Source organism: Hippoglossus stenolepis, chromosome 24 (genome assembly GCF_022539355.2).
Source record: "Hippoglossus stenolepis isolate QCI-W04-F060 chromosome 24, HSTE1.2, whole genome shotgun sequence".
Taxonomy (NCBI): Eukaryota; Metazoa; Chordata; class Actinopteri; order Pleuronectiformes; family Pleuronectidae; genus Hippoglossus; species Hippoglossus stenolepis.
In genome coordinates, this window is record NC_061506.1 from 3,057,973 (window position 1) to 3,083,574 (window position 25,602).

The 25,602-nt window shown below is 43.5% G+C and overlaps 2 protein-coding genes across 6 annotated transcripts in view; one reads left to right on the forward strand and one right to left on the reverse strand.

Annotated features, from left to right (window-relative positions):
- The first annotated feature begins 162 nt into the window (after nucleotides 1-162).
- LOC118103278 (glucagon-1) lies at nucleotides 163-2,378 on the forward strand. The gene is made up of 6 exons (XM_047339146.1): nucleotides 163-488; nucleotides 562-668; nucleotides 994-1,149; nucleotides 1,427-1,543; nucleotides 1,930-2,073; nucleotides 2,163-2,378. The coding sequence occupies exons 2-6, from the start codon at nucleotides 571-573 to the stop codon at nucleotides 2,188-2,190; spliced, it is 543 nt and encodes a 180-aa protein (XP_047195102.1). The 5' UTR covers nucleotides 163-488; nucleotides 562-570; the 3' UTR covers nucleotides 2,191-2,378.
- Nucleotides 2,379-4,702: 2,324 nt separating this feature from the next.
- The window catches only part of LOC118103206 (sodium-driven chloride bicarbonate exchanger), a 28,333-nt gene continuing 7,433 nt past the window's right edge, over nucleotides 4,703-25,602 (reverse strand). For 3 of the 5 annotated variants that reach the window (XM_035149891.2, XM_047339166.1, XM_047339164.1), the window contains 24 exons: nucleotides 21,186-21,267; nucleotides 18,176-18,319; nucleotides 17,901-18,042; nucleotides 17,573-17,733; nucleotides 16,923-17,111; nucleotides 15,049-15,137; nucleotides 14,625-14,782; nucleotides 14,439-14,526; nucleotides 13,362-13,508; nucleotides 12,688-12,788; nucleotides 11,333-11,507; nucleotides 10,735-10,868; nucleotides 10,269-10,514; nucleotides 9,213-9,318; nucleotides 8,266-8,427; nucleotides 7,772-7,885; nucleotides 7,495-7,656; nucleotides 7,156-7,407; nucleotides 6,940-7,008; nucleotides 6,662-6,835; nucleotides 6,462-6,584; nucleotides 6,290-6,354; nucleotides 6,050-6,163; nucleotides 4,703-5,109 (listed from right to left, as the gene is read on the reverse strand). In XM_035149891.2, coding sequence (XP_035005782.1) covers nucleotides 5,025-5,109; nucleotides 6,050-6,163; nucleotides 6,290-6,354; nucleotides 6,462-6,584; nucleotides 6,662-6,835; nucleotides 6,940-7,008; nucleotides 7,156-7,407; nucleotides 7,495-7,656; nucleotides 7,772-7,885; nucleotides 8,266-8,427; nucleotides 9,213-9,318; nucleotides 10,269-10,514; nucleotides 10,735-10,868; nucleotides 11,333-11,507; nucleotides 12,688-12,788; nucleotides 13,362-13,508; nucleotides 14,439-14,526; nucleotides 14,625-14,782; nucleotides 15,049-15,137; nucleotides 16,923-17,111; nucleotides 17,573-17,733; nucleotides 17,901-18,042; nucleotides 18,176-18,319; nucleotides 21,186-21,267 — 3,282 coding nt within the window. In that variant the 3' untranslated portion in view covers nucleotides 4,703-5,024. Of the gene's footprint in view, nucleotides 5,110-5,720; nucleotides 5,759-6,049; nucleotides 6,164-6,289; nucleotides 6,355-6,461; nucleotides 6,585-6,661; nucleotides 6,836-6,939; nucleotides 7,009-7,155; nucleotides 7,408-7,494; nucleotides 7,657-7,771; nucleotides 7,886-8,265; nucleotides 8,428-9,212; nucleotides 9,319-10,268; nucleotides 10,515-10,734; nucleotides 10,869-11,332; nucleotides 11,508-12,687; nucleotides 12,789-13,361; nucleotides 13,509-14,438; nucleotides 14,527-14,624; nucleotides 14,783-15,048; nucleotides 15,138-16,922; nucleotides 17,112-17,572; nucleotides 17,734-17,900; nucleotides 18,043-18,175; nucleotides 18,320-21,185; nucleotides 21,268-25,602 lie in introns of all 5 variants that reach the window. The other 2 variants (XM_047339165.1, XM_035149892.2) reach the window with 2 other exon arrangements.

The following is a 25,602-nucleotide window of genomic DNA, read 5'->3' on the forward strand; positions in this document are numbered from 1 at the left end:
TTTCCCCTGAGCTGCACAGATCTCTGTTTGACTTTGGCCCCTGTAAAACAGATAACTGCCAATGATGCAAAAACCAGTCAATATTTCCCATCTTCTAAATCTGACAAATACTGACTCATCTGCCCGGATGTGACAGCAGCACCTATCACCCCCCATCACGATGACAAGGCTGCATATGAGAGCATCTCCCCCACGTTCTGTTTAACAGGATGAACGCGCTTGTTTGATCTTGACACCTAAGTACCAGCTGGCATCACGCATGAACGCCACCTTTCTGGACAAACGCACGTCCACTCGGCCAATGTGTCGGGGCTCCGTGTCTAATGGGTCGAAAGTAACAGGTGGGCCTGGTGCAGTTGTAAAACCGGTCCACCTGGGAGGCCTCGTCCTCCCGCTCCACCTCTTACAGTATATAAGGTCCCACGGTGAGAGTGAGACACACACACCAGCAACAAGCAGAGGAAGTACCTGCACAGAAAGAAGAGACGGTGAGTTTTCATTCCTGATCCGCTCATGTGCACGTTTTTATCTGAAAGTACATGTGAGCTTTGTGTTGTTCAGGTCAGAACCATGAAGAGCATCCACTCCCTGGCTGGAATCCTCCTGCTCCTGGGCTTTGTCCACAGCAGCTGGCAGGTTCCTCTGCAAGAGGCCGACGACAGCTCCAGGTAGAAGTACTCAAAGTACTCTCAAATGGAAATACTGTACTTTACCTATAGTCCAGAGGGGATATATTTTAAAACATCGATATCAAAGTCAAAGTGAAGGTCAAATCTGGACAAATGGAAAAAACTACACATGCAGTTCCTCTCCTCTTGTGTTAGTGTGGACTTCACTTCATTTTTCATGTTCTCTCTCTTTTTAAAAACTTTTCTAATACATTTCATTAAATAGTCAAACTTTATCAATGTGAATAAGTACCATTCTGATACAGGAGAAAGGAAAAATAAGACTTTAAGAGTCACATTTCAAACCGTGTTCCTGCTGCTGTAGTTTGGAGGCCGACGACACGTTAGCAGACGAGCTGAGGCAGCTGCCCAGCATGAAGCGACACTCCGAGGGGACGTTCTCCAACGACTACAGCAAATACCTGGAGGACAGGAAGGCGCAGGACTTTGTTCGGTGGCTGATGAACAACAAGAGGAGCGGGTCAGTGTGGAACCAATAGCTTCTCTTTTTCACTTAACAATCAAACCACTTAAAGCTCAGGGTGTTAGAATAAACTTCTGAACTTAAATAAAGGTAAAACAATGTAAAAATACTGCATTGAATGAAATGAAAGTTATTATAAGTATGTAGCAAAAGTAATATACACAGTACACCAGTATTTGTCTGTACTTTCCTTCAAACTCTAAAAATAATATCTTTTCTCATCTTAATATTATTGGTGATCTCCAGTAATGTCTGTGTATCTGTGTGTTTTCAGAGCTGCAGAAAAGCGCCACGCTGACGGGACCTTCACCAGCGACATGAGCTCCTTCATGGAGGACCAGGCGCTCAAAGACTTTGTTGCCAGGCTCAAGTCTGGACAAGTCAGAAGAGAGTAGGCCTCCTTCTTCCTCTTCCTCCTCCTCCTGCTACAGTACCAAAGCTCCCTAATGGCCGCCTGCCTGTGTCTGATTCCACCGTGACGACAAAGACAGAGGGAGAAGTTGAATCAGAGGGAAAAAGCGAATCAACATTTCTTCTTGTGCCCTTTTCTCTCCTCCTGTTGCTTCTGTTTCTCCATGATTCTTGTGGTTGTGCTGAAAATAAATCACCTGAACTTGTTGCACCACGTTAATTGACATGTGATGATTATTTCGATCACGAGAACACAAAAACAGCAGTGATGAAAAGATGATTTTCTTTCCTCTGAGAGCGCCGGGGTTTCCACATGATGAGCGTGAGTGGGCAGAGTTTATATTGTGTGCCTGTGTACATACTCAGATCTGAGAAGGACAGGTGGGGTGAGGCCATCAGCAGGAGGCATGTAGACGGCAGCTTCACCAGTGATGTGAACAAGGTGCTTGACTCCATGGCTGCCAAGGAATATTTACTGTGGGTCATGACCTCCAAGCCCTCAGGGGAAAGGTAAAGCCGAGTCACACGAGCGACCTGATAAAGGCCGGGGACGTGTTTTAACTCCTCCAGCTGCGTGATTGTGATTTTCTCTCTTTTAGCAGCAAGAAGAGACAAGTGGACCAATGAGACGCGGCAGAAGGGACCCGTCTATGTGCTGGACGTGAAGCCATACACAGGAGGAACAGGAAGCCATTCTGCTTTGCATGTTGACATGTCAACGTTCTATTTAAATTAGTTTTTTACTTCATGTGATGCAAAGATACAAAACAAAAAAAAAACAACTAGTCTTCTATGGTGTTTATGGAAATGAAATTCAGGGCATGTTTTTTCTACAAAATTTAAATTATTGTTTATATTTTTAAAGTGAAAACAAGAACACAAAAAGCTAAATCTCAGGTTAGTGGAATAGAAAACACTCGTAGTGTCGTTGGTTTTCATAGTGTGTCATTAAACCGCTCTGCAAAATAAAGATTTTCATTGTAAAGCTGTGTTCGTATATTAAAATACCACATACTCTATTTATTTAATTTTCCATCCATATAAATGTCAGCACAAACCTATTGGTTCCAAGTTATAAATATTTAGTTGAAGTGTTTTTGGGGCCTCGAGTTGAGGACAGTTTATTGTCAGCACCCAAAATATATATATATAGGGTAAACTATTGTTTTATGGTTGCTGTCAACTCAAATATTTCAGTTAATCTATTCAAATACATTTACAATGTTCACAGTTAAATATCTACACATCTATGATCATACATTTGAGTCTATTTGTACCAAACTTCCTCAGAGGTTTTCCTGAGATAAGCAGAACACAGCGGTCACAGCGACCTTGCCCTTTGACCTTTCACCACCAAAATCTCAGCAGTTCCTCCTCGAGTCCAAGTGAACAGTTCGATCCAATCTGAAAACATTTCTTCGAGGCGCTTTAGAGATGTCGGCTGCTTAAAGACACATAGTTAAATCCCAGTGTAGTTTTTTCAATGTCTTTATTTATGCTCTCTCTCTCTCTCTCTCTCTCTCTCTCTCTCTCTCTCTCTCTCTCTCTCTCTCTCTCTCTCTCTCTCTCTCTCTCTCTCTCTCTCTCTCTCTCTCTCATGAAACGAATCACAGTTGAACAACGGATCTGAACTGAACCTTCTATACATGTGACTTAAATTATCAAACAGAAAGTGTACATCAGCTATCACTACCAAATTTAAGGCAGAATTCCACACAGACGTGGTCAAATGAATTGATTTGATATAATTTTGACCCATTTTAAGTGTCTCTAATCAACTAAGAACCATCAATTAGACAATGGAAAAAGAACATCTACAACAAAATCCTGCCTTCAACACTGACTTCATGTTAGTAATATATTAGTAACATTTTACATGAATAAAATATACTATGTATTATACATTGTTAAGACTCTTCACCGTTTATTACATGTTGCCCTTCCCAGAAAAAAGGTATTATTGCATCTCTAGAAGAAACCGAGGTCCTGCGGCGAGATGGTCGTTTATTTTCCTCAAAACAATTCGCTTCCGCTGCTAACACACGCCGAGGGTCGTTTGGAGAGGAGATCACATGTCCATGGATGACACTTACTGACAAGATGACGACGAGGAAGCAGGTGGAAAACACAGAGCTTTCTGTACAGTCTACAAATTCGACCATTTTTTAAAAAGACAAGGCCCGAGTAGCTTTTTCCAAACTATGTGCCAGCTCGCAAGATGTCATTTTCCAATAAACTGCCCCCGCTGTCCTCAAAGAAATAGTTTTGAGGTTTTGAGAAAATACCCTCCCTTGTTTTCCAAGAGTTAAGATGACGAGATTTATCCGAGCGGAAAAATATGCAGCGACGCCAACAAGCCAAGTAAAAACACAAAATTGCAAATATGTTTTTACACTTAACAAATGTGCAGTTTTTGTCCAGATAAAACTAAAGAGATACTTTAAGGGCCACTTAAAGGGAAAATACAGTTGTAATATTACAAGAATAAAGTCGCAATATTATAAGAATAAAGTCACAATATTACGAGAATACAGATGTAATATTTTGAGGAAAAAAGTCAGAATCTTACGTGAATAAAGTTAAAAAGCAAAAGCTTTTCCTAATAGTGTTTTTTCTTTATTCTCAGATTGTTATAACTTCTTTTCTCATTAAATTATGACTTTTTTCTTAATTACGACTTTTATTACCATATTATTCTCCAAATCTAAATTTTTTTCTTCAATATGGCCCAAATACTCAGAGCAGGCATGTGAATACGATGATGAATGAATTTTTTCCTGGAAGTGGCCAGGGGAAATACTTTACCGGAGGAGAGACACTCGTATGTAAAAGAGCAAAGTAGAAACCTGGAGTGATATGAGCTGTCACTGTCACAAAAACATTTAGATATACAGAATATATAAAATGTATATTTAATACTTTAAAAAGAAATGGTACTAGATTCGCTATGTTGCCAACTCTTTTAGACAAAACTGAAATAGATTAGTATCTGCAAATCTACTCTTTAGTGATTCTACTGTGAGGTGCATAAAGTCAATAAATGCTGCACTCAAAATCCACACAGGGTGGTTTTCCTGTGGCAGCTTTTTAAAAGGAGTCATATTGGAAAAATATAAAAACATACAAAATACAAATAAAGTGGATTTAAAAATTGTTTAAAATTTTTATGTAATTGGCCCGTCAACACAGCAGTTACTGTAAGTGTCGTATAATTCTGGATTCTTATTGTTGCTGGTATCACCAAACACTGAAATACATAGAAAAAGAACACAGATGTGTCTCGGCTCCTCAGCATTAATACTGTTTCTAACAAATTTGTAGTTTTACACAACTTGCACACAGACTTACATGACAAAAACACAGTGTAGCACAGTACAAAGGTGATTGAGTGTGGCACGGTACAGATTTTTAGTTTTTTGATCGACTGATCGACAGCACAATGGCACCGCCAGTATGTGTCATCACAAACTTGTCTCCCTGTCCAAGCTCTTGTCGTGCCTCCGCCGCTTCTGGCGCTTTTCGCGCTTTTCGCCACCTTTGGAACAACTGCACCGGAAAAATAAAGATTAAAATCAGAGGAAAATACAACAACAATCAGGCCCATATTCTCTGTAGGGACTTTAGATTTGAAATGCAAGGTGCAAATATGCATCAATCCAGATCAGACAGCATGCAAATATATCTATATCACACGTTTGTGTTTGCATTTCAGGGCTTTTTGTGTTTTCAGACATGGACTCCCAAAAGTGTTTAGATAATTGGGTCCAGACATTTTCCCGAGTGTCTTTTCACATATGAAGAACATAGCAGGAGAATCTCATCTTCTTTCCAAGTTGTTATCTTCGTCTGCATCCTGCTGTATTCTCACATGGACTCACTCAGAAAAATGTCCAGACATCAGTGCATATCTGAAAGCAGTGTTATAGTGCTATTACTTTTACAACTTTTACAACATGCTGGAACTGCAACATCATAAAATGTGTCCTTGAAGTAACATGCACGCCCCAGGCCATGCTGTGACAAATTATCTCACTATCTATTCACTGATCTCAATCACCACTTCCATCACGGACCAACACCATCGTCATCATGCAGCAATCAGCAGTAAACACACAGGACAACACTCTCCATGCTGGCGGGGACTGGGAACCACTTACCTTTGGGATATCAGCTTCTGAGAGGTTAGGAAGGGGAGCTTAGGGTGGAATGGAATGAGAGAAGCAGGCAGGAGATACTATGTTAGTCTACTCTGCTGGAAATGTGCGCAGGCAGCGCTGCTCTAAGATAAAACCTTTCATCTAAACATACAGGCAACTCAGTTTCCTGGAAAAATATAAAACCTAAATATTCCATAACGCTTCGATAACAAATATCTGCCACTGCTTGATTCAACACTAAAACACACTGTAGAAATACACTGAGGTCCTGGAATCAGCAGGTATCTGTGATGTGGATATCTGAGAGCCGTGTGGGGGAGGAGGCTGACCTCTTAGCGCTTGGTTCCTTCTTGGTGCTCTCCACAGGGCTGACGCTCTTCCATACATTCCCGAAGGAACCTTTGGACATCTCGTCAGTGATGTTCACTGTGGCTGGGTCACTCCTTCGAAAACACATCATAGAGGATAAACACAACATAAGGTCTTCATGGTGTTTATTAAAGCGTTTAGCAGAATGTTCTTAGGAGGACTCACGATGCAGAACGTGATAAAAGATTAACATGTCTTACTTGTAGTGGCCCTCCAGTGGCAATTGCACAATGCCTTCCTCCTCTACAATAATACTGTGTTCCTCCTGGAGAAAGAGACAAAAGAGAAAATCTGAAACACATGCACGAGTGTTGCAGCTGCATTGGTGAAAACGTGAAGTTCCGACATCTGAGCCGCGCTCTGCTGCTGCACCTCTTCTGCCGCATCCTCCAACTTCTTCTTCTTCCACTCGGGCATCAGGTCGTCCAGCCAGCTCAGCTCTCTCTTGGTGAAGATGAAGTCCAACACTTTACGGATGAACACCAGGGCCAGGACCTGAAGCAGCGGAAACAGACATCAATAAGCAATATGAGCAGAAATAAGACAGACAAACATGCTCATCGTGACATTACCATCATGGGGAAGACGATGGCAGCTTTGGACGTCTTGATGATCCACAGCAGGGCCAAGCAGGTGAGCTGGACGATGGTGAAGAGGTGTACCTTCCTCAGAGGGACGTGGCGAAGGTAGATGAAGTCTGGCTGATGTTTGGCCGGCATGCCGAACAGCTTCAGTCGGTCAAAGAACTGCACAGATACACAGACACACGTTTGTGAGTTCATCCAGAATCTTTTCCTGGAGATAATAACAATAAGAAAGAATGATAAATATCTTCAGTGGTTGGCCTCACCTGAATACCTCTGAGTGAGGAAGCCCCCATGTAGAGAAAGACCCCGTACAGCACGGGCATGGGGATGAACTGAAGACAGAGAAATATTCAGGATCACGATTAAAACTATCCAAACTCACACTTGCCCCCATTTCTAACACTTGTAATATATAATAATTAATAACAAAGGAAATAGTAATTCTTGGGTGGACGTATATTTTGAGGATCTCTCCTGACCTTCAGCACGGAGGTCATGAAGACGGAGCAGCCCATCAGCGTGAAGATCATGAGGCCGGTGAATCGCTGCTCTCGGATGCCCAGGAACTTGGGCTGCTCCCCGGGGGCGGAGCACTCAGACTCCAGCTTCAGGCTGTTCACGTGGGAGATGGAGAGCACGGTAGCTGCCACGAACCACGGCAGGCCCATCACAGAGCACACTCCCAGCATCACCCCCACCACAAACAGGTCCAGGTGATAGCCACAGCCTTTCTGCAGGAGCCGGACAAGGAGCATCGACATTTAGATCAAGTAGAGTTTCAAAAATTCAGTTTCCTTTGTGGCTAGAATCTTAAAAACCTTCAGTTTGTGCTCCTTCCTGTTTATGATGACGGCCGTGATCTGCTGGTCCATGAAAATGAGGATGGTGCAGAGCAGAGCTGGGATGAAGGTGATGATGGTGGTCCACCAGGGGTTGGGCCCCACAGGGTTTATGAGCCAGCCACGATCATCTCTGGTTGGCTGAGGCACAAAGGAAGAACACAAATGATATATGATGATGACATATGATGATGATATATTATGATATATAATGAATATACAGTAGAGTTGTAAATAAGGCTTCTTCTGGACTTACTCTGAACTTGTCGGGGACCTGTAATTTAGGTGAGGGGATCCCCAGGGCATAATCTACAAGAACCATAGTGAGGATGGTGATGAAGACGGCAAAGTCGCTGATGATGGCTCGAACCTGCAAAGACCAACAAAGACACGATTCACACAAAGTCAGAGTAAAGTCCATTTAGATAATGTACAATACAAGCAGACTACATTGTTACTGCTCATCACCACAAGGTGGCACCGGTACACTACGCATCAGTGTGTCAGCATCACGCCACATATTTCGCTCATGAGTGTCATCTCAATGATAAATCATAGAAAACTCACACATAGAATGGCCACACAGACTGCAGGACTTTCACTGTGTCATAGGACAACCAGTAGATGGCAGAATAATCTAAAATGATGCTTTATAAACTAATAACACCGTAATTTCAGGACAGTAAATGGAGAAATTCATAATTGATCCTTTCTAGCAGCACTTGTGTAGGATAACAGTGTGACAAGTACCTTGGTCGGGAAGTAACGACTCGTCTTGAACTCCTTGAGGAAGGCGGACATGAAGACGGTGGAGAAGAAGAGGAGCACGCACCAGAAGAGGACGTCGGGGATGTAAGGCCCGTGGGGGCCACAGGCGGTGCCCTCGAACTCGCCGTGCAACATCTCGCACTCCTACTGGCACCAGAGGACACGGTGATAATGATGATGATGATGATGGCAAAGATAATGAAGATAATCAGGATGATGAGGCGAAGGCAGAGCGCCAGGGAAAATGATTCGAGTGACAGGGAGGATAAGGGCGATGATGATTGTCAGTGATGAATTAGTGAAGTCTGAGAAGAAGCGACTCGCTGTTTTCAAAATATCTATGTATCCCGGCGCTTTATGTTTTTATACTACATAGTCATTTAAAGCACACGGCGTGATACAGCAGTGAGAATCCCAGTGGCCTCATGTGACCCCACATCCTGAAACGCTCGCTGCCACACGGTCCCGTCTAATAAACGTGTGTAGGAGTGATTCAGCAGCACGCCACCAGCATGACTGATTCAGTGACAGTGAGAGAATCCACTCTTCACGCTGCATCTGCATTTTGATTCTGCGCCTCTAAACCCTCTGATTTCCTGCCCACATTCTCTTAATCCCCGCCTAGACTTATGACGCGTCTTGATAAAGCGGCGTGCGGGGTAAGTGAGACACAACACGGAGCCAGACTGTGACAAATATCCCCCCAACTTTCTCTGGTGTCTTGTTTGCGTGCGGTTTAATTTCGGTGTGGGCAGATGTGATTTAAAATGTTATCTCGTCTCTCCTCTCGTCTGACTCACACTGTGATTGCTTTTTCTTAACAGCTTACAGACCCACATCTTTTAACCACCTATTGTGTCTGTGAATCTCAAGGCCGTTAATGATCCTATATTCTAAACAAAGTATTACACTATATGTATGTTCCTTACCTTGACCTCCAGCATGGTCCAGTTCACATGTGAGGATGTGACGTTCCTCTCCTCCCAGAACTGTAGAGTCTCATTGCTGGGGTATCTGGGCTCCACACACGCACATCTATAGAGAATATTTTTGACATTATAAGAGTATATATAGGCTTGATTTTAATTATTTGTGTGTTAAAGGCTGAAGATCACAGTTCGAGAATTAATAATTGAGAAAAGAATGGGCGGATTAATCAATAATGATGCAGCCACATGTTCCATTACACACCACTTCCAAAAAGGTCCAACCATCTACATCAATGACTCATTGTGCTGGCTTTTTACAAAACTAAATGTCAACATCCCCTACAGTGCACTAAACTGGAAGAGACAAAACCAGAGGAGCAGCTCTTGGCTCGACGTCGCCCACTAACCCGCTAATGTAGCTGGATCATGCATGATGCTCCCGACACAGGCTCAACATGGGATTACTCACCATAAAGCAAAAGCCATTACTAAGAAGGCCGAGTGTGTCTACGGCTACATCATTCCCCCATCTGTCATTTCATGATGCAGCAAATACACCTAAGCACACGTGTGTATATGTGATACGTGCATGCAACACAGGCTGCACTAACAAAGACTACATTTGTGATATGAAGTAAACCTATGCACTTGTGTGCCTCCGCCAAACCAGTGTAGTTTGAGATGTATTTATTTTCCTTTTCATATGACTTCACGTGACCTTTGACCACTGAAGTCGAACCACTTCATCTTCGAGTGACAACTGGTCAAAACATGAAGAAATTCCCGAAAGGCTGACTTGAGATATCATGTTAAAGAGGTCAACACATGTTTTGTGACCTTGACGTTTAACCTTAACCTCAAAAATCTAAATTCAACTGAAAGTTGGTACCAAGTTTGAAGAATTTCCCTCAAGGCTTTCAAGAGGTAAAACCTAAGAAATCTTAAAGATATGATGATTATTTCTCAAGTTTAGAGTGAGATCAAACTTGTGAAAAAAGTTTCTATCCAGTCTACTACAGTTAAAAGTGAACAAATGAAAAAGAAAGAAGCACTTACGAGTACTGTGTGAGCGTCTGGAGATTGTTGTTTTTATTGATGGGGTAATGCACCCCCAGGTGGAGAAGCTTCTCCAGGGCCTCGTAGATGAAGATGATGCAGATAAGTGAAGCAAAAGCTTCCTCAGTGAAGCGTGTGATGTAACAGACAAGCGAGCTGGCATCAGTGGCCACCAGCAGCAGACAGAAGAAGGCCGTCCACAGGCCAATACAGGCCCTCAGGGAGAGGTAGGAGAGGCCATACTCCCTGGGAGAGACAGGACACAGACACACACACACACACACACACACCCACACACACACACACACACACACACACACACACACACACACACACACACACACACACACACACACACACACACACGAGGAGTGAAGGGAAAAGCAATCAGACATGGCATCTCTACTCAAGCAGAAGGACACACATCCACCAGCAATACTAAAACAAAAAACAGAAAGTCACCCACTTGCAGAACTTGAAGAGGATCTTCTCAAAGACGAGAACAGGGCCCGTGCTGCCCAGGATGGTGAGAGGCTGACCCGCTACCAGAGAGTAGGCTATTCCAGTCATGGAGGCTCCGAACAGGGACTCGATAGCGCTCTGGAAACATCAATAATGAGTCAATTGATTAACGTCCTTATTTCGCTCACACAATTCCACATTGCTCTCAGTTGATATTAGAACATTTCTGACTAATGAATAAACTTATTCTAAAAATCACCTGAGGCTTATCAGGTTTAAATTTTTAGTTGTTTGCTTAGTAGCATTAAAAACAAAGTAAAGCAAAGGATTGTATTCAAATTTGGAGGTATCATGAGTCATTCATCTTATTTAAGGAGGTTGCATGTTCTTATCTTTCTACAATTTGTTTCAAGGTGCCTTTCAGTGAGATGAGTCAGTTCTTAAAAGCTTTCCGAGTCCTGAGTCGTGTTTTCCCTCGGCATATGTAAATTTAAGAAATCATCCGACCTCAGAAGTCTGAAAACTGTTTCAAAACCCCCTCTTGACTGCACGCTGACGCGCTGCGGCCGACGTGAGGGCAGAGCCATGAAGGTGTTTCTCACCACACGACCCTCTGTGGCCTCCCCCAGGAGTCCTCCAAAGGTGATGACAGGTGACATGCAGGCGCAGTAGAGGAAGAGGAAGGAGGCCAGACACTGCAGGCTCAGGGCATCTGTGTAGTCGGAAAGGTAGTGGGGGGCCTTTCGCTTGATGTCCAGGATCAAGCCGCCAAACAATCTGAGGAGAAATGAGAAATTGTCTCTTCCCATGTTGCTTTTAAATGTGGGATCTTGTGCAACTTGATTTTCTTATCTATTTTTATAAACAAGCTAATTTCACAAAATGCCAAACTATTGCTTAAAATAAACTGCGTCATGTTCTGTTACTGCATCACCTGCAGAGATGCTGGGATTCTCCTCTCTGCTGAATAAAGAGAACAGACGACTAAAGCTGTTTCCAGTATATTTACACGTTTGAACCACAAGAAAAAATATTGAAAAGGGTTAAAGGACTCCATCGCTGTTTGTGCAAAAAGGATATGTCGGCTCTCCTGCTGCAGGAGCACCGGACCGGCATGAACTAGCTGGGGGTGGTTGCTATAGCAACAGTGGGCGGGGCGTTATCTTTGGTCTGTGCAGTAGCGATGGCGTGTCCCAGGAGGAGGCGGTGGGGGTTGATGGCTGGGCCTGGGCCAATCTGAGCTGGGATAAGAGGTTGTGCTGCATCACACTGCAGCTCAGCAGCACATCACTCACTCCTCTGCTATTAAACCACGGAACACCCGGTACTATCAGCACATAGAATCCCCCTGCAGCCCAAGACTTCCCTGGAAGGGATGGGGTGATTTCTGCATGATGACAATGTGATTTCATCTTTAACCCCCTCTGTAAATCTATAGATATTTACCTGCTGAAAATATCTGTGAAAATTAATTCACAATTAACATTTCTACATCTGGTTTAAACCTAAGAACCATTTGCTGGGTAACATCTGTACATAATCCCTGTGTCTTCGTGTTGGGGTCACATGTCAGAAAACTACACGCCACTGGGTAAGGGTTCATCTGACTTGTAAAGTAAAAAGTAGGATAGTGTTACTGCTGTGGGGAGAAAATAAAGTAGCATTTAATCAAGTGTGTGTTTGTAGTAAGGAGTGTGAGGAGGAGTGGGCATTACTTGTGAGGGAGTACACTCACTTGACAATGTGACTTCATGTGTAGGCATAGCGTGCAGGACTCAAACAAAAGGAGTCTGTGGAGCTGAAGTGTGAGGAATGATAATGGATCAGTCTGGTTGTTAAGAGAGCTAAATTTACAGTTTGGGGACGAGGAGGCCGCTCACAGGCGACGGGTGGACAAAGAGCTTGGAGAGCTCAGGGCTGTGCATCAGCGATCGTGCTGTGTGTCTCGAACACTTACCTCCCCGTGCGCTGGAGCTCAGGGCCACCGTGCCCTCCGTGTTCCTCTGACTCTCCAAGATCCGTCACACCGTTGGGAACGGGAGGAAGCTTGCGCTTTTCCTGTGTGGTTAAGATCGCTGTCAGTCAACTGTCAGTGGTCGTCATCATAAGGACAATAACAAACATCAGAGGCTTTTAAATAAGACCTGGAACAAACTCATTCCTTTTCTGTAGCAGCTCTCTGTCAGATAACAGAAAGATTCTATCCCCAACAAGATGGCGGATGGTTTTCAAAGCACAGCCAAATAACTAACGGAGGAAAAAATAACTAATGTTTTGTCGAGGATTGAGCGCAGAACCCTGGGGAGCAGCATCAAAGCAGGAGAAGGCCGATGTTTAAACATTGCTCAGCAGGCGGCACGGAGAAGAAGGCCGCATCACGGAGGAACAGTCATATATGGAGAGAAGCTCAGACTCTGAGCAGACACAAAATGGGGCGTTGTGTGCTTTCACTTTTTGAGTGGCAGAAGCGAAGCATGTCATTCTTTTCACCAAGCGATACCAGACAATAAACAAAAATTATGGGAATAAAAGTGATAATACAATGAGAATAAAGTCATATTATTAAAAGAATAAAGACAAACAACTTCCACAAGTTTCCACATTCATTTTTCTAATATAAGAAGCACACACCTGAGAGGGCACATTTTTGGGAGGCTCTATTCTGATGGAGGGGTCCCACTCTCCAGGGGGCAACACCGTCACCTGGTCCAGAAACTCATCGATGCCGGCCACCAGGTCGTTCCTGTCTTTGGCTTTGTACGCAACATCATGGAAAACCTGTGGAGGAGATGAGGGTGAGATGATGATTTTCGAATAACCTTATATTTAATTATCGTCCGTGTTCTTCACTCATGGATTTACAGATGGAAACTTGAAGTATTCCTCTCCCCAAACATAATGATAAAGAAAATATACAGAACATTATCATAGAGAGTGAATCTTCAGAGGAATAAGTTGCTTTTTGAGAATCTGAAATGTCATTTGTTTTTCATGAATAGGGGAACAATTTATTTAAATAGAATGCAGACTGTGTTTGCTGAAAACCAATGCACACATGGATGAGTACAGCTCCTTCCCAGTAGGCTCACATCCATACACTTCTATTTTCATACATCCCACAGGGCCTGCAGCCAGGGAGAAGCAAGGTAACATCTGGCTGTGGCGGTGGTCAGTAACATTAGCTCATTTCTGCCCAGTGGGAAATCCTGTCACATATTCAGGTCGTACTCTGCTGAGAAACCCGGGCTTAGAGAAAAATAAAAACCTGGGGTTGTTGTTGCTTTCTCTATTTCCCCCAAACCATAGTAATCCCTTATATAACCATCAAACTAAATGTAAAAATATCTGACTATTATTATTCCTTGTTTGGGACACATCTATGATCAAATACCAAACCATCTTGGGAGACGTGCAGCTCACGTCTCTTGCTCTTCTTCGACAGTAAGTAAACATTGGAAACTACATTTACTCAAGTGCTCTACTTGTTTAGCACAGTTAGTGCAGTTTTGAGTCTCTTAAGTTTATCCACTTTCTTCTACTGTACACTCTAATGTATTTTATAGAGAAAATATGCACTTTTTATCCCAGTACATTTATTCCACACAAAAACAAAACACAAAGAAGCTGTTTCAAATAAAATCAGGTTGATATATTAGTTTTGCCCTTTTTGCAGTTTTAACCTTGATGTTCTTGCATCACATGCCTCACCTCATCAGTCATCAGCGTGGCAATAGACCGGCCAATTTCATGATACTGTGGACCTTTTCCCAGAGGGCCAAGAAGGATGAAAAGAAACCTGTCCAACACAGAGGAAAACATGTTTTCAAGACATCTATCAAGACTTGATATACTATAAAGAAAGGGGGAGAGACGGAGATGAGTTCTGATTATTACCTGGTGGTGATGGGAACCTCAGCCAGGCCGTTGAGCAGCACGGCGGGGGAGAGGCGGACAAAAGCCACAACGGGGCGGTCGAGGAATTCCAGCTCCCCCACCAGGACGTTGGACGCCTCAGCACCGGGAGGGATCTTCTTCATGAAGTGGAGGTCAATCTGTGAGACAGAAAGAAACAAAAACACCTTGTTTTGTACAAGACATCAGGATAAATGTTTGATAAAGAGGTAGATATAAAAATTCAAAATAATGTCTGGATCTGATGTTGCTCACACACAATAAAAGAAAAGAAAATAATCTTTACTCCTGTTGAATTCTAGTCAGTTTCCCATGGAAAGACTCGTAACCCAATCTTGGTTAAATATCCAGTGCTATCAGTGTCTGTGGATAAACAGCAGGATCAGCAGTGGGTCTGCTCGCTCACCTTGCTGAAGTCCACAGCACTGTTTTCTCGGCTGACGTCCTGTTTGCCCTCGTTGTTGGCCGGCTGGGACTGAGGCGAGACCGTTTGGCCTGTCGGGCAGAGCGGGAAACCAACAGCATGTCAACGTTCAGCCTATCACAACACTACGTTCCCACACAAAGACAAAGGTCTCCAGTGAGTGACGGCAGGGTACAGTTACATTCTCCGAAAAAACATGGTACAACCGTGGACTTTTGTTGTAGGTGCTGCGCCTTCATTAACAAAAGGTGCAATGTTGTACCTTTTTTTCAAAGTGTACCTGCTGTGTTAGTTTAATATTAAGGTCTCATGTGAAAGATCAGAGGTGATTTTAAATGAAACTTAGACTAAATAATTCCAAATCAAACTACATGAGGTGCAATCTTTAACTTTCTTTCATAACATGTCCATTTAAGGTCTTAATTTTGTTCCTTTAAATGGCTTATTCCATTTATTTTAGTTTTGCTGAAACAAGTCAAAGATTGCTCCTAATATCGTGTCAGTTGTAAATAACGTCTTGTGATGTGAAGCCGTTTGAGTAAATGTTAAGGGAAGGCTTTTCAGTGAGGGTGCAACAATACTTCATTTAAAGCAATAGTTTGACATTTTGATGAAATATGCTTTTTCACTTTCTCGATTCATGGCTGTAAATTAAATATGAAGCTAGAGTCAAATCTGCAAAATGCACGTACACTTATACTTACAATAACAAAACTAGATGTTATATTCGTGAGCCTGAGAGGAGCAGGCTTCATATTTAGCAAACAGACATGTAGAGTGGTATCAATCCTCCTCTCTACAACACAGGGTATAAGCATATTTATGAAATGTTTAACTATTTCTTTAAGTCCTAAAGGATGGTGAAGCTACAGTGAAGCACAGTTATTGTGCATAACTTCCACTATTTGTAATTAGTTTAGTTTAAAATACCTAACTCTCCGATATGGGTTTAAGGGATCTAACATGTCGATTATGTCATTAAGCGGAGAGCATCATCATGAAAACAGATATACTGCACAAGCCCTGTCTGGACGCAACAGCTCATCCCTCCTCCTCCATGTTAGTGGATGGGAAGTGGACCAAACTAGTCACGTCAAATAAATTGTTCTAAAAGGTGTTTTCTCTCTTTTTAGGCATAAGAACAGGGGGAAACGTCAAGATTGACATCTCAGACTGACTCCTGATTGGTCGAGCGTGCCCCATAACCTCTCATGATGATACTCTCCTCTTCCAATGTCTTCTTTTACTACGACTACTACTATCTCTGGACTTTTAGTGCATAGCATCAGCTGAGGCATCCTGGTTGCCTGTGCAAATCTCCAGCTCTGTGTCTTCTTGTGTGATGGGACAGTAGCCTTGTGCGACTGCCTGAAGCACACTGAGACGTTTGACCTTGGTATCTCCAAAGGGTTCGTCTGGGGTCATGTTGCCATGGCTCCTGGAGGAGCTCAAAGCTGATGGAGGGGTGGACAGACATGGCATGCAGCACTGTGGCCATGCCCCGCAGGAAAAGGCTCTTATGGGCGAAGCATCCCTGGGGAGTGCTTTTTCAGGCTGGTTGGGAGATTTTATGGTTTGATAATAGAGCCCATTTACTGGTTAAGTACACACACACATGCAGAACACAGCAGACGAGAACAAACACACAAACATGGAAAAACACAAGAGGAGAAAATGAGATATCAAGTAGCAGTAAAACAGCAAGTCACAGATGGACACTGGAAAAATCATGCAGAGGATTACAACATAAACATGAAAAATACTGTGTACATATTTACACACAACAACATATATATGGTCACCATGGAAAAGCAGAGAACTGGCAATATACAGGTGCATTCAGACCATATGCTCACCATTCTTGTCCATGGAATGAGGCTCTGACTGCTTCTTGCCGATATCAGCAAAGGAGCGGACAATGGGGATGCGGTTGGCCAGTTTCTTGTGGTTTTGGTGGTGGTGCTGTTTGAGCAGGGCCTCGCGGATCCTCTTCCTGGCATCCTGCCCGACGGGGCCCGACACCTCGTGCTGATCCAGAACCATGTCTGAGAAAAAAAACAAGCAAAAACACACACAAACACAGATGTAGGCCTCCACATTACTCTTTAAACACTTCATTTGAGATTCACAGAGGCGACTCGTGACAGTGTGTGCTCCTGTGCGGCAGCGAGCAATGCTAAGCTGATTATTTCAACAACAAAAAAACCAAACCACTGTTGCTGATTTCATCGCAGTTCAGCAGATCTCTACAACAGCACAGTTTTTCCTACAATCAGATGCCCTCAAAAACTAACACACAGTTCCCTAATTCCCTCCTAAACCAGGTCAAATGAGCCTGTAGCATTTTTGATCATCAGTCAAGCTAAATTTAAAAAGAATTTGCTGATCTGGTCCATGTTGTTACAAATCCTGAACGGAGCGAGGAACTCCACAGTCATGCTCTAGGTTTATCCACTGAGCTGCACAGGATTATGGGACATACACGTTTCAGCCCCTGAGAGTTTACCTGCAATCTCCTCCAGTGAGTTGGCCCTCATGTCCAGCATCACAGTGCCGTTCATGATGCAGCTGCGGAGCTCGAAAAGACTGTGTAGAGACAGAGTGGCTACATATGGTTTACTCCACCGCTCACCGCCATCCTCCACATCCTCCTCAAACTTTAACCACCTGCACAGAAACACAAAAGAAAGAACTTTTGTGTGTCTTTTCCAAATAGTAGTAGTTGACACATCCTGATGGGTATGCAGCTATAATAAAAGCTGCATCATAAAAGCTTTCACTCATAAACAGAATCAAAGTCTCAGGTGCAACAGAGAATGCCACAGCTGTCATACCTGGCTGTCTCTTTCCATTCTGCGTCCTCTCCCTCCCTGAGACAGATTTCATCCAGTTCGGTAAATAGGGCGTGGGGGATGTGTTCCTCATCCCCATCCTCTGTCCCCAGGAGAAACTGCACCCTCTGAGCTGGTGTGTCTGCTGCAGCGAGCGGGACAAGCGGAGGATGAGTATTGATTGGGAAAGGAGGAGGAAAGAATATGGAATTGTAAAATAGTTTGGTGTAAATGTTTCTTTGAACATGTGCATGCTTCTGTCCATTCCTGACACCTACTGTGCGAGGGGGATTCTCGTTCATCCTCGGCCGAGGAGTCCCTCTCCTTGGACCTCTTCCTGTGTTTGTGTCCGTGGTGACGGTGACGTCGGTGCGACCTCCTGCCCAGGGGCACATGGACCCCGATGTAGAGAGTGCGGTGACCTGGAGGCAACAAGTTTCAGTCTGTCCTTCAGTCTGCACTCACTACATCATGTTTTCATCTTTCTATCGAACAGAAAACTTCTTTTTGAGGAGCTTTAAATCAAGCACAAGAAGTATTTTGTTTGAGGAATTCAGTCAGAGAAATTGTATTGAAGGAAGTGTTCCATTATGAAGATGGCCGAGATGTATCATTGGCATAGCAACAGAATATAGTCACATAAAAGTGGATAACTGGAAACGTGTCCTTGCAACTGAATTACTATGGAGGTACTGATTTGCCTCAGACCCCTGTTTATAGCAAGAGAATTAATAAAGTGTCTCAATATGTTATTATAATTTATCCAAGGCCACTTCTTCCTCAGTAGCAGAAGCCAGAGGTATGATCACATTATCCCATTCAAGGAAGCTTCCTACATCATTTAATTCCCCTCATACTCGTGGGAAAGGGAATAAATCTGTAGCTCGCTGTTAACTCCTGCAGATGCCGACTTGGTGAAAGGTAAAAATGATGCGACAGGATAAAATGAGCGCGTGAGCAACATAATAAACTGCTGACTTCTTCTCATCATGTGTCTAAACAATGAGCTATTGTTCTCTTTGAGGATACAGAAATGGATTTTGAAATTTGATGACATAATTTCTCATTGTAAATCAATACAGAACAAATAATGAGGCTGGGATTCTGCAAGGATATTAATGTGAGCACAAAGACCTTCCTCTGCTGTGTGTGTGTGGGAAGTGTGCATCCTCGGGGTCAGCGTGAAATTAATCCGAGTTGACTTTCTCCTCTTTTAATTCCGTCCGAACTGCCCGACTGCTGCTTCCTTCCCGCCGGCCCTTGACTCAGTGGCCGGACACAGACAAGACTATCGGCGCCCTGTTCTCTTTATCTGCCTCATGCACCGTATGAGGCGCCACAGCGTCCAGCATAATGTGACACCAAACTGAACGATACCCAGAGCAATTTCATGTTCAGGAGTATTAGGGCCACATATAGGTGAAAACAAATCTGCGATTGAGAGAATAAAGTATTAATTTTATGCTATGTGTCATGTTAGAGGGGCAACAACTGCAGATCAGTTTGTCGTCTGTGTTAAATGAAGAATGTGGAGCATCTTGTGAAGTTATACTTTAGTATTTCTTGAAATATCATGACTTTTTTCTCATTAAATGCGTAGTCTCGTAATATTACCCTAAGAATCTGTTGTACAAAACATAAAATAAAATATAATTCAATCAAGGATGTCATGTCTAAATATATGTGAATGCCTTAAATTGTTTTCACTTGCTTGGAGACGTCACTAATCGCATCATGGCTCACTAATCAGATGTGAGCAATGCACAGACATAATAGTAGGAAATCACCTAAGAGCACAGTGACATCTGTAAAGAGAGTTGCTGATGCAGGGTCCTTCACCAAAAGAAATCCAGGATGAAGGTTAAGTGGGGTTTACGGTAACGTAATGAGAAAATGTCAAAACACATCTGTAGTAAGGGAGTGTGTCTCAATCTGTCGGAGCTTGTCCTGCAGTGGATGCGACCATCCGGAGCAAATTGCTGTTAGCACCCGGTAAATTATGTATGGTGGACGGAGAGGGAGGAGGAGAGACTGACTTTGCACATGAATTTCACAATAAAAGGCCCATTCCGGCGGACAGGAACAATAAGGTAGCGGAGCCGAGTTCATGAGGCACGACTCATGAGTGGAGGACTCTACAAAAATAGCACTCCTCCTCCAGGCCTGACCTATACTGCTGATGTCATGTCTTTTCTCTTTTCCTCCACTGCCACATTTCAGCAGCTTTCACTCGGCCCAGGCAAAATTCACCTCCAAATTATTCACAATTTTGCACTGTTGATGTGCGAAGGACTTTATTCTCCAAAACCACTTTTGCTGTCTCTTTTTCTAACCATCTGACAACAGCATGGTCCTTCTCCTGCACAGCCTCAGACTAGTCATTACGGGAACCATCGACAAACGATTAGGGTCCTTGAGATGAAAGCACACATCTCACCCTGTGTCAGAACCAAAGAGTGACACCTTTGCCTTGTTGCCATGACAACAATGGAGACAGAGCAGTCAGAGTATTGTATGAGAAGGAGTCCTAACGGTTTCAGTAATAGTTTGTTTCCCAAAATGCCTTTCCCAAAAAGCAAGGACATACTAGAACAAATCCCCCTCCCCATACTACCCACAATAGAAGAGGAGATTATGCATTGATTAAAAAAATGCTGATGCATCCGTCTGAGTCACCTTCACTTTTTATAGAGTTTTAAAGTTATTTTTTGCCCTAGATCTTGTCTCTCAGGCTACATGCAGGCAGCCTGATTTACAGTAAAATAAAGGTGATGTTTGTATATGTATTATATTATATTATAGATGCATGTCTGTGTTCAGTGAGAGATTCAAATAAAGTGGTTAAAACATCTGGATGAGTGAAACCTAGAACAGATCCATCACTATTTTGTTTTAATATGGACTTTGATTATCCTCAGTCAAGTTAAAAGGGATTTTTACACCAGCTTCTATCGATTCAGAATACTGTTGATGCAGGAAAGGTCGTCTCTGTCTCCTTTAGAATCAACGATGCTGATGCAAACAGATGTGCACAGAAAACAACTCTTCCTCTCTGATGCTGCAAGATTTGTAATGATTTCGACGAGCAGACACACATCAGGAATCCCTGCAGTTTTCTACCATTAAACACAACTATTACTTGACATCCCATGAATCTGTTGAGCTGATGTTGAGCTGCATTGTGGGAAACATGGCATCCACAACTGTTGGAGATTTTGTGTCCTTTAACTTTGCAATTCTACCAATGTGTCTAAACTCAATAAAGTAAAAATCACTTATGGGTTTTACCTTCGAGCTCTTCCTTCTCAAAGTTGGTGTTGAGCATGGAGCGTGTGCCCCCGCGGTCCACCACTGCCTCCTCATCAGTTCTCTATGGGGGGGGACACAAGGACACACACACACAGAGAGAGAGAGAGAGAGAGAGAGAGAGAGAGAGAGAGAGAGACAAGAGGCTGTTACTAGGCAGGTAAAAAGAAAGAGCACACAAATGCGTATGTGTATTTAAAAAAATACTCTCATATACTGTGGATTCTCTCTCTCACACACACACACACACATAAATACTTACACACTCCTAACATATATAGAGTTAATACATGAACCACATGAGTCACCAGTGCCAACAGTCAATGTGAGTATTTTATCATCTGTCATTACATAAGAGGAAATTGCCCCGCCCCCCTTCTCCTCGCTGTGAGGACATGTCCTGAAATGAGCACACAAACACACAAAAAAAAACACACACACAGAAACTCAGCATTACAAGGCTAACTTCCATCGACTGTCACCATGGCAACAAAAGGCAGCCAATCACAATGTGAAAAAGCCACGCTCATCTGCTGAGTGACAGATTACACAGTTTCTGAGTCATGGCTCGAACAAGAAGTCTTGTTTGTGCGTAAGCCTGGAGGTAAACGCTTCGCCTCCCACATCTCTGGCAAGACGGATTTCTCTGGAGAGCGAGCGATGCACATGGATGTGTAGAGTGCAGGGAACAAAGACTGGTGCTAATGGATGCAACATAGTGCTTTTCCTGGTTAGTTCATACTGTAAATAGCATTCACATTAAAAGACAGAGGGACTCGTCTTTGACAACAAGTGGCTCTTAAATTTTTTAATTATAAGAATAGTTAATAGTCACGCACATGATAAACTGAGGGCTACAACATATGAGGCTTATGGCTGACACCGGCCTCCAATCTCTGATCCATTGTGATTAAGCAACTGGTGGTACGACACTGTCTCTCACACATACGCAGACGCACACATGGACAAACACGTGAGAAACAAGTCAGCGTATCAAAGGAGTGTGTGGACAGATGTTGAGAGCCGACATGATGGGCTTACTGTATACAGGGACATTACATGTTCAGTCCCTCGTAGAGAACATGCGACCACACGCACACAGGCCCACTTGAGGATTCAGCATCAACTCTCTTAAGACAGATGTTCCCTAGTTCTCCCCTGGCAGGCGGTTAATAGTAATCTGAGAGACTGACATTGTCTCAATGCTGTGTTCAGACATGAAAAGGTTCTGGAAAATTGTGTCCAGGCATTTTCCAGAGTTTGTCTTTCATATATGAAGAACGCAACAGGAGATTGTGCAGATCTGACGCGTTCACAACAACAGGAAAATGTCTAGAACTCTAGAATCTGCCCTCATGGCCTTGACCGCAGATGCTTGTGAGTGTCTGTGACAAGCCTGGGAGAGGACTGCGGGGCTGGCACCGCTGGTTGACCGTGCAGGTCCCCAGGGAAACTCCCTCGGCCTCAGCAACACACAGTGTCTCCCTGTTTGTAGTACTACACACAACTAAATTCAGCTAGTGCGCAGTTCAAAGCTCCAATAAGGAGAAAACAAACAGATGGCAACAGGATGAAGCTTTGAAAACCACTGTTGCAATGCACTGAATTAAGACAGCGTGCAGCCTCTGATGTCCATCCTGCATCCTGGCACCGCTCTGCTGTCCGACGTGTACACTTTAGAACTGTCCGTATGAGCAAGAAAATACACGTGTGCATGTAAATCACCACATACTGATGTACATACTAATATACAGTCAATCTCACCTGTTGTACACCAGCTTGTACATACAGTACATCCATATATACAAAGAAACAACCCCAGAATGCTCAACACATTTCTCTGGAGTCTTAGTGGCCTTAAAGTAGAGACAATTGTCACAGCAATAAACAACATCACAGACAATGACATTTAAATGCTGTAGCATCCTGTGAGGAAAGCCTCCCAGCATGCACCAGGACAACAGGCTTATCGACTTAAGTCTCATTTTATATGTAACTCTCCACTGCTACTGTTGACTTTGTATTTTACATTGTGTATCCTCAATTTCAACGCTTCATTTGTTGTCATGGTAATAATTATTATGAGCGAACGTGTGATGTGCTCCCACTCGTCTGGACGTTTACAAGGGACACACGTTTACATTTTTTGATATTGTTCCTGCATATTCTGCAGGAATAGGCCAGAAATCAATTTTCTGCCATGTGCATGCTATATTCTGCTATTCACTGATGCAGACATTATTGTGCATGACATCTTTACTCCTTTCGACCTCTCACTAGAAACGCATGATTGTTAACAACAAACAAAGAATAAGGAGTTATCTTGAAAACTGTGGATGGAGCAGAATAAAATCTACGTCTTTTTCCCTAATGGCTTCATCTCTGTATCTTTTTCTCCATCTCCGGTTACAACAGTTTATCTGAAATAATGTGATATCTGATATTTCTAAGCCTGATACTGTGCACCTCTGTTTTGTCCCAAACAAGGCTTTACCCTGCTCAGCATGACAGATGAGCCAGAATCTCCCGCCTGCAGGTCCCTACGTCTATTTATAGACACTGGTTCCTCCACCTCATGTTGCTGACCCCAGACCAGCCCAGAGAGCCACATCCCAGGCTTACTAATCTGGGTTGAGATTAATCTGCCAGCCTTTATGGCGGGATAAAACCTTGTCTCTAACCACGGGATCAGCGATGGAGGGCCCTGCATGCACTGCGGCGAGTGAATTAAATCAGTTGTTTCTCGGTTGGTCCGCTGGTTGGTGAGGAAGGCTTCAGGGGGAACGGGAGCAGCAAGCACGTGACCAAGACTCCAGGGGAGTCAGGATGGGAGAGGTGGAGGAGGGGCAGACATGTGACCAGGCATGATGAATAGACACATGAACGTAAATTACTTCTACACTTGTTCACCTTGAAGTGTTTTTTCATTGTAAATCCTGTTTCCTTTACAGGTTATTGATTTGTTTCTGTGGGTATTCACTAGTGCTACAGAAACTATTTATATGTACAGATTCAATACAAAGGAAGCTGTGGTGTGTCACACATCATGCATAGGCATGCAGGGAGCGTGGTGTGATGGGGAGGAGCAGCATGGATGAATGAGCAACACACAGAAAACGAGAGCAAAAGGCTCCGGGCCTGTCATGAACCCAGGACCTGGGGATGCTTTAATGTCACACACTGTTATGTTACATCGTGCACGTGTGTTCTTGTGTGTGAGCACAGCGCCTGCATTTGTGCAGTGATGGTGAGGAGGGCATCGTGACCTTCAAGACAAAGGCTTCATCTAATTTTAATTCAAGGCACATTCTGCTTTAACGTCAATATCCTGCAGTAGCATCAGTGTTCTCTGCCCTGGGTTTTACAAGTGGAGGTTTCAACCCATTTGGTAAACCCTTAATTGAGTTGAAGATTTCATTAGTAAAACATTCAGACCCTAATTCAGGACTTTATAGAAGCAGTCACAGTTTCTGGAGGGAACAAGGGAAAAAGGAATTGTGGTTAAATACTAAGACAGTCCTACAATTTACTGGCTGTCCTGCAGCAGCTTGCTCCACACACACTTCAGCTCTCGAATAAAACTATAACTCTACAAAAAACTGGAATTAGGGACTGTAATTTATTGAACTCAATCTCAACACTCCCTTATACTATTCCTTCCTTGAAAAGTAATCACATTACTGCAATGTGTTACCAAGTAATGCATTACAGCTCACACTGGGCCCATTTCTAAACGGACTCATCTGACACCTCTGAGCCCCTGATCCACGCCTCAGAGTGCTGCACGTGTGGTCCGAGCCCCGACCACTCTTCCTAATGAGTTTTTGGATTGAGTGATTGGCCCAAAATGGCCAACAAAGCCACCGTGTCCTCAGGATCACCGGACCGCCGGCCCTTACCCAAACTGAGCTTTTGTGAAGACATCTGGTGACTGAAGGTGACCAGAAAAAAATAACAACCATTGTGGGAAAGCAATAGAACAATAGAACATGCTGTCTTTGTGCACATACACACGGAAATCCTACCAACTGTGGTTAGAGCTACTGATGTTCTTGACCTGTCATTGGACAAAGGACGCTGTACCTGCAGCACGATTCTGTAAACTCGATAGGCCTACAGTCCCAAAATAAACCCAGACAACAGTGAAAGTGACCTGTCTGAACTCAGACGATGCTATTCCATCATCCTGCTCTGACGAGAATCTCTCCACCTCACATCTCTAAATCTCGTCCACAGCATGTTCCAGTTCCAGCTTGTTCCAGCTTCTTGCACGACTCTGACCCCTGTGTGATGATAGAGTTCTGAGCGAAGGCCACTCGGCTGAGTATCTCCCAAAGTGACGGCCCAGTCAGCATTCCCTCACGTGCAGACCACCCTGCCACAGCTCTGAACCTCAGAA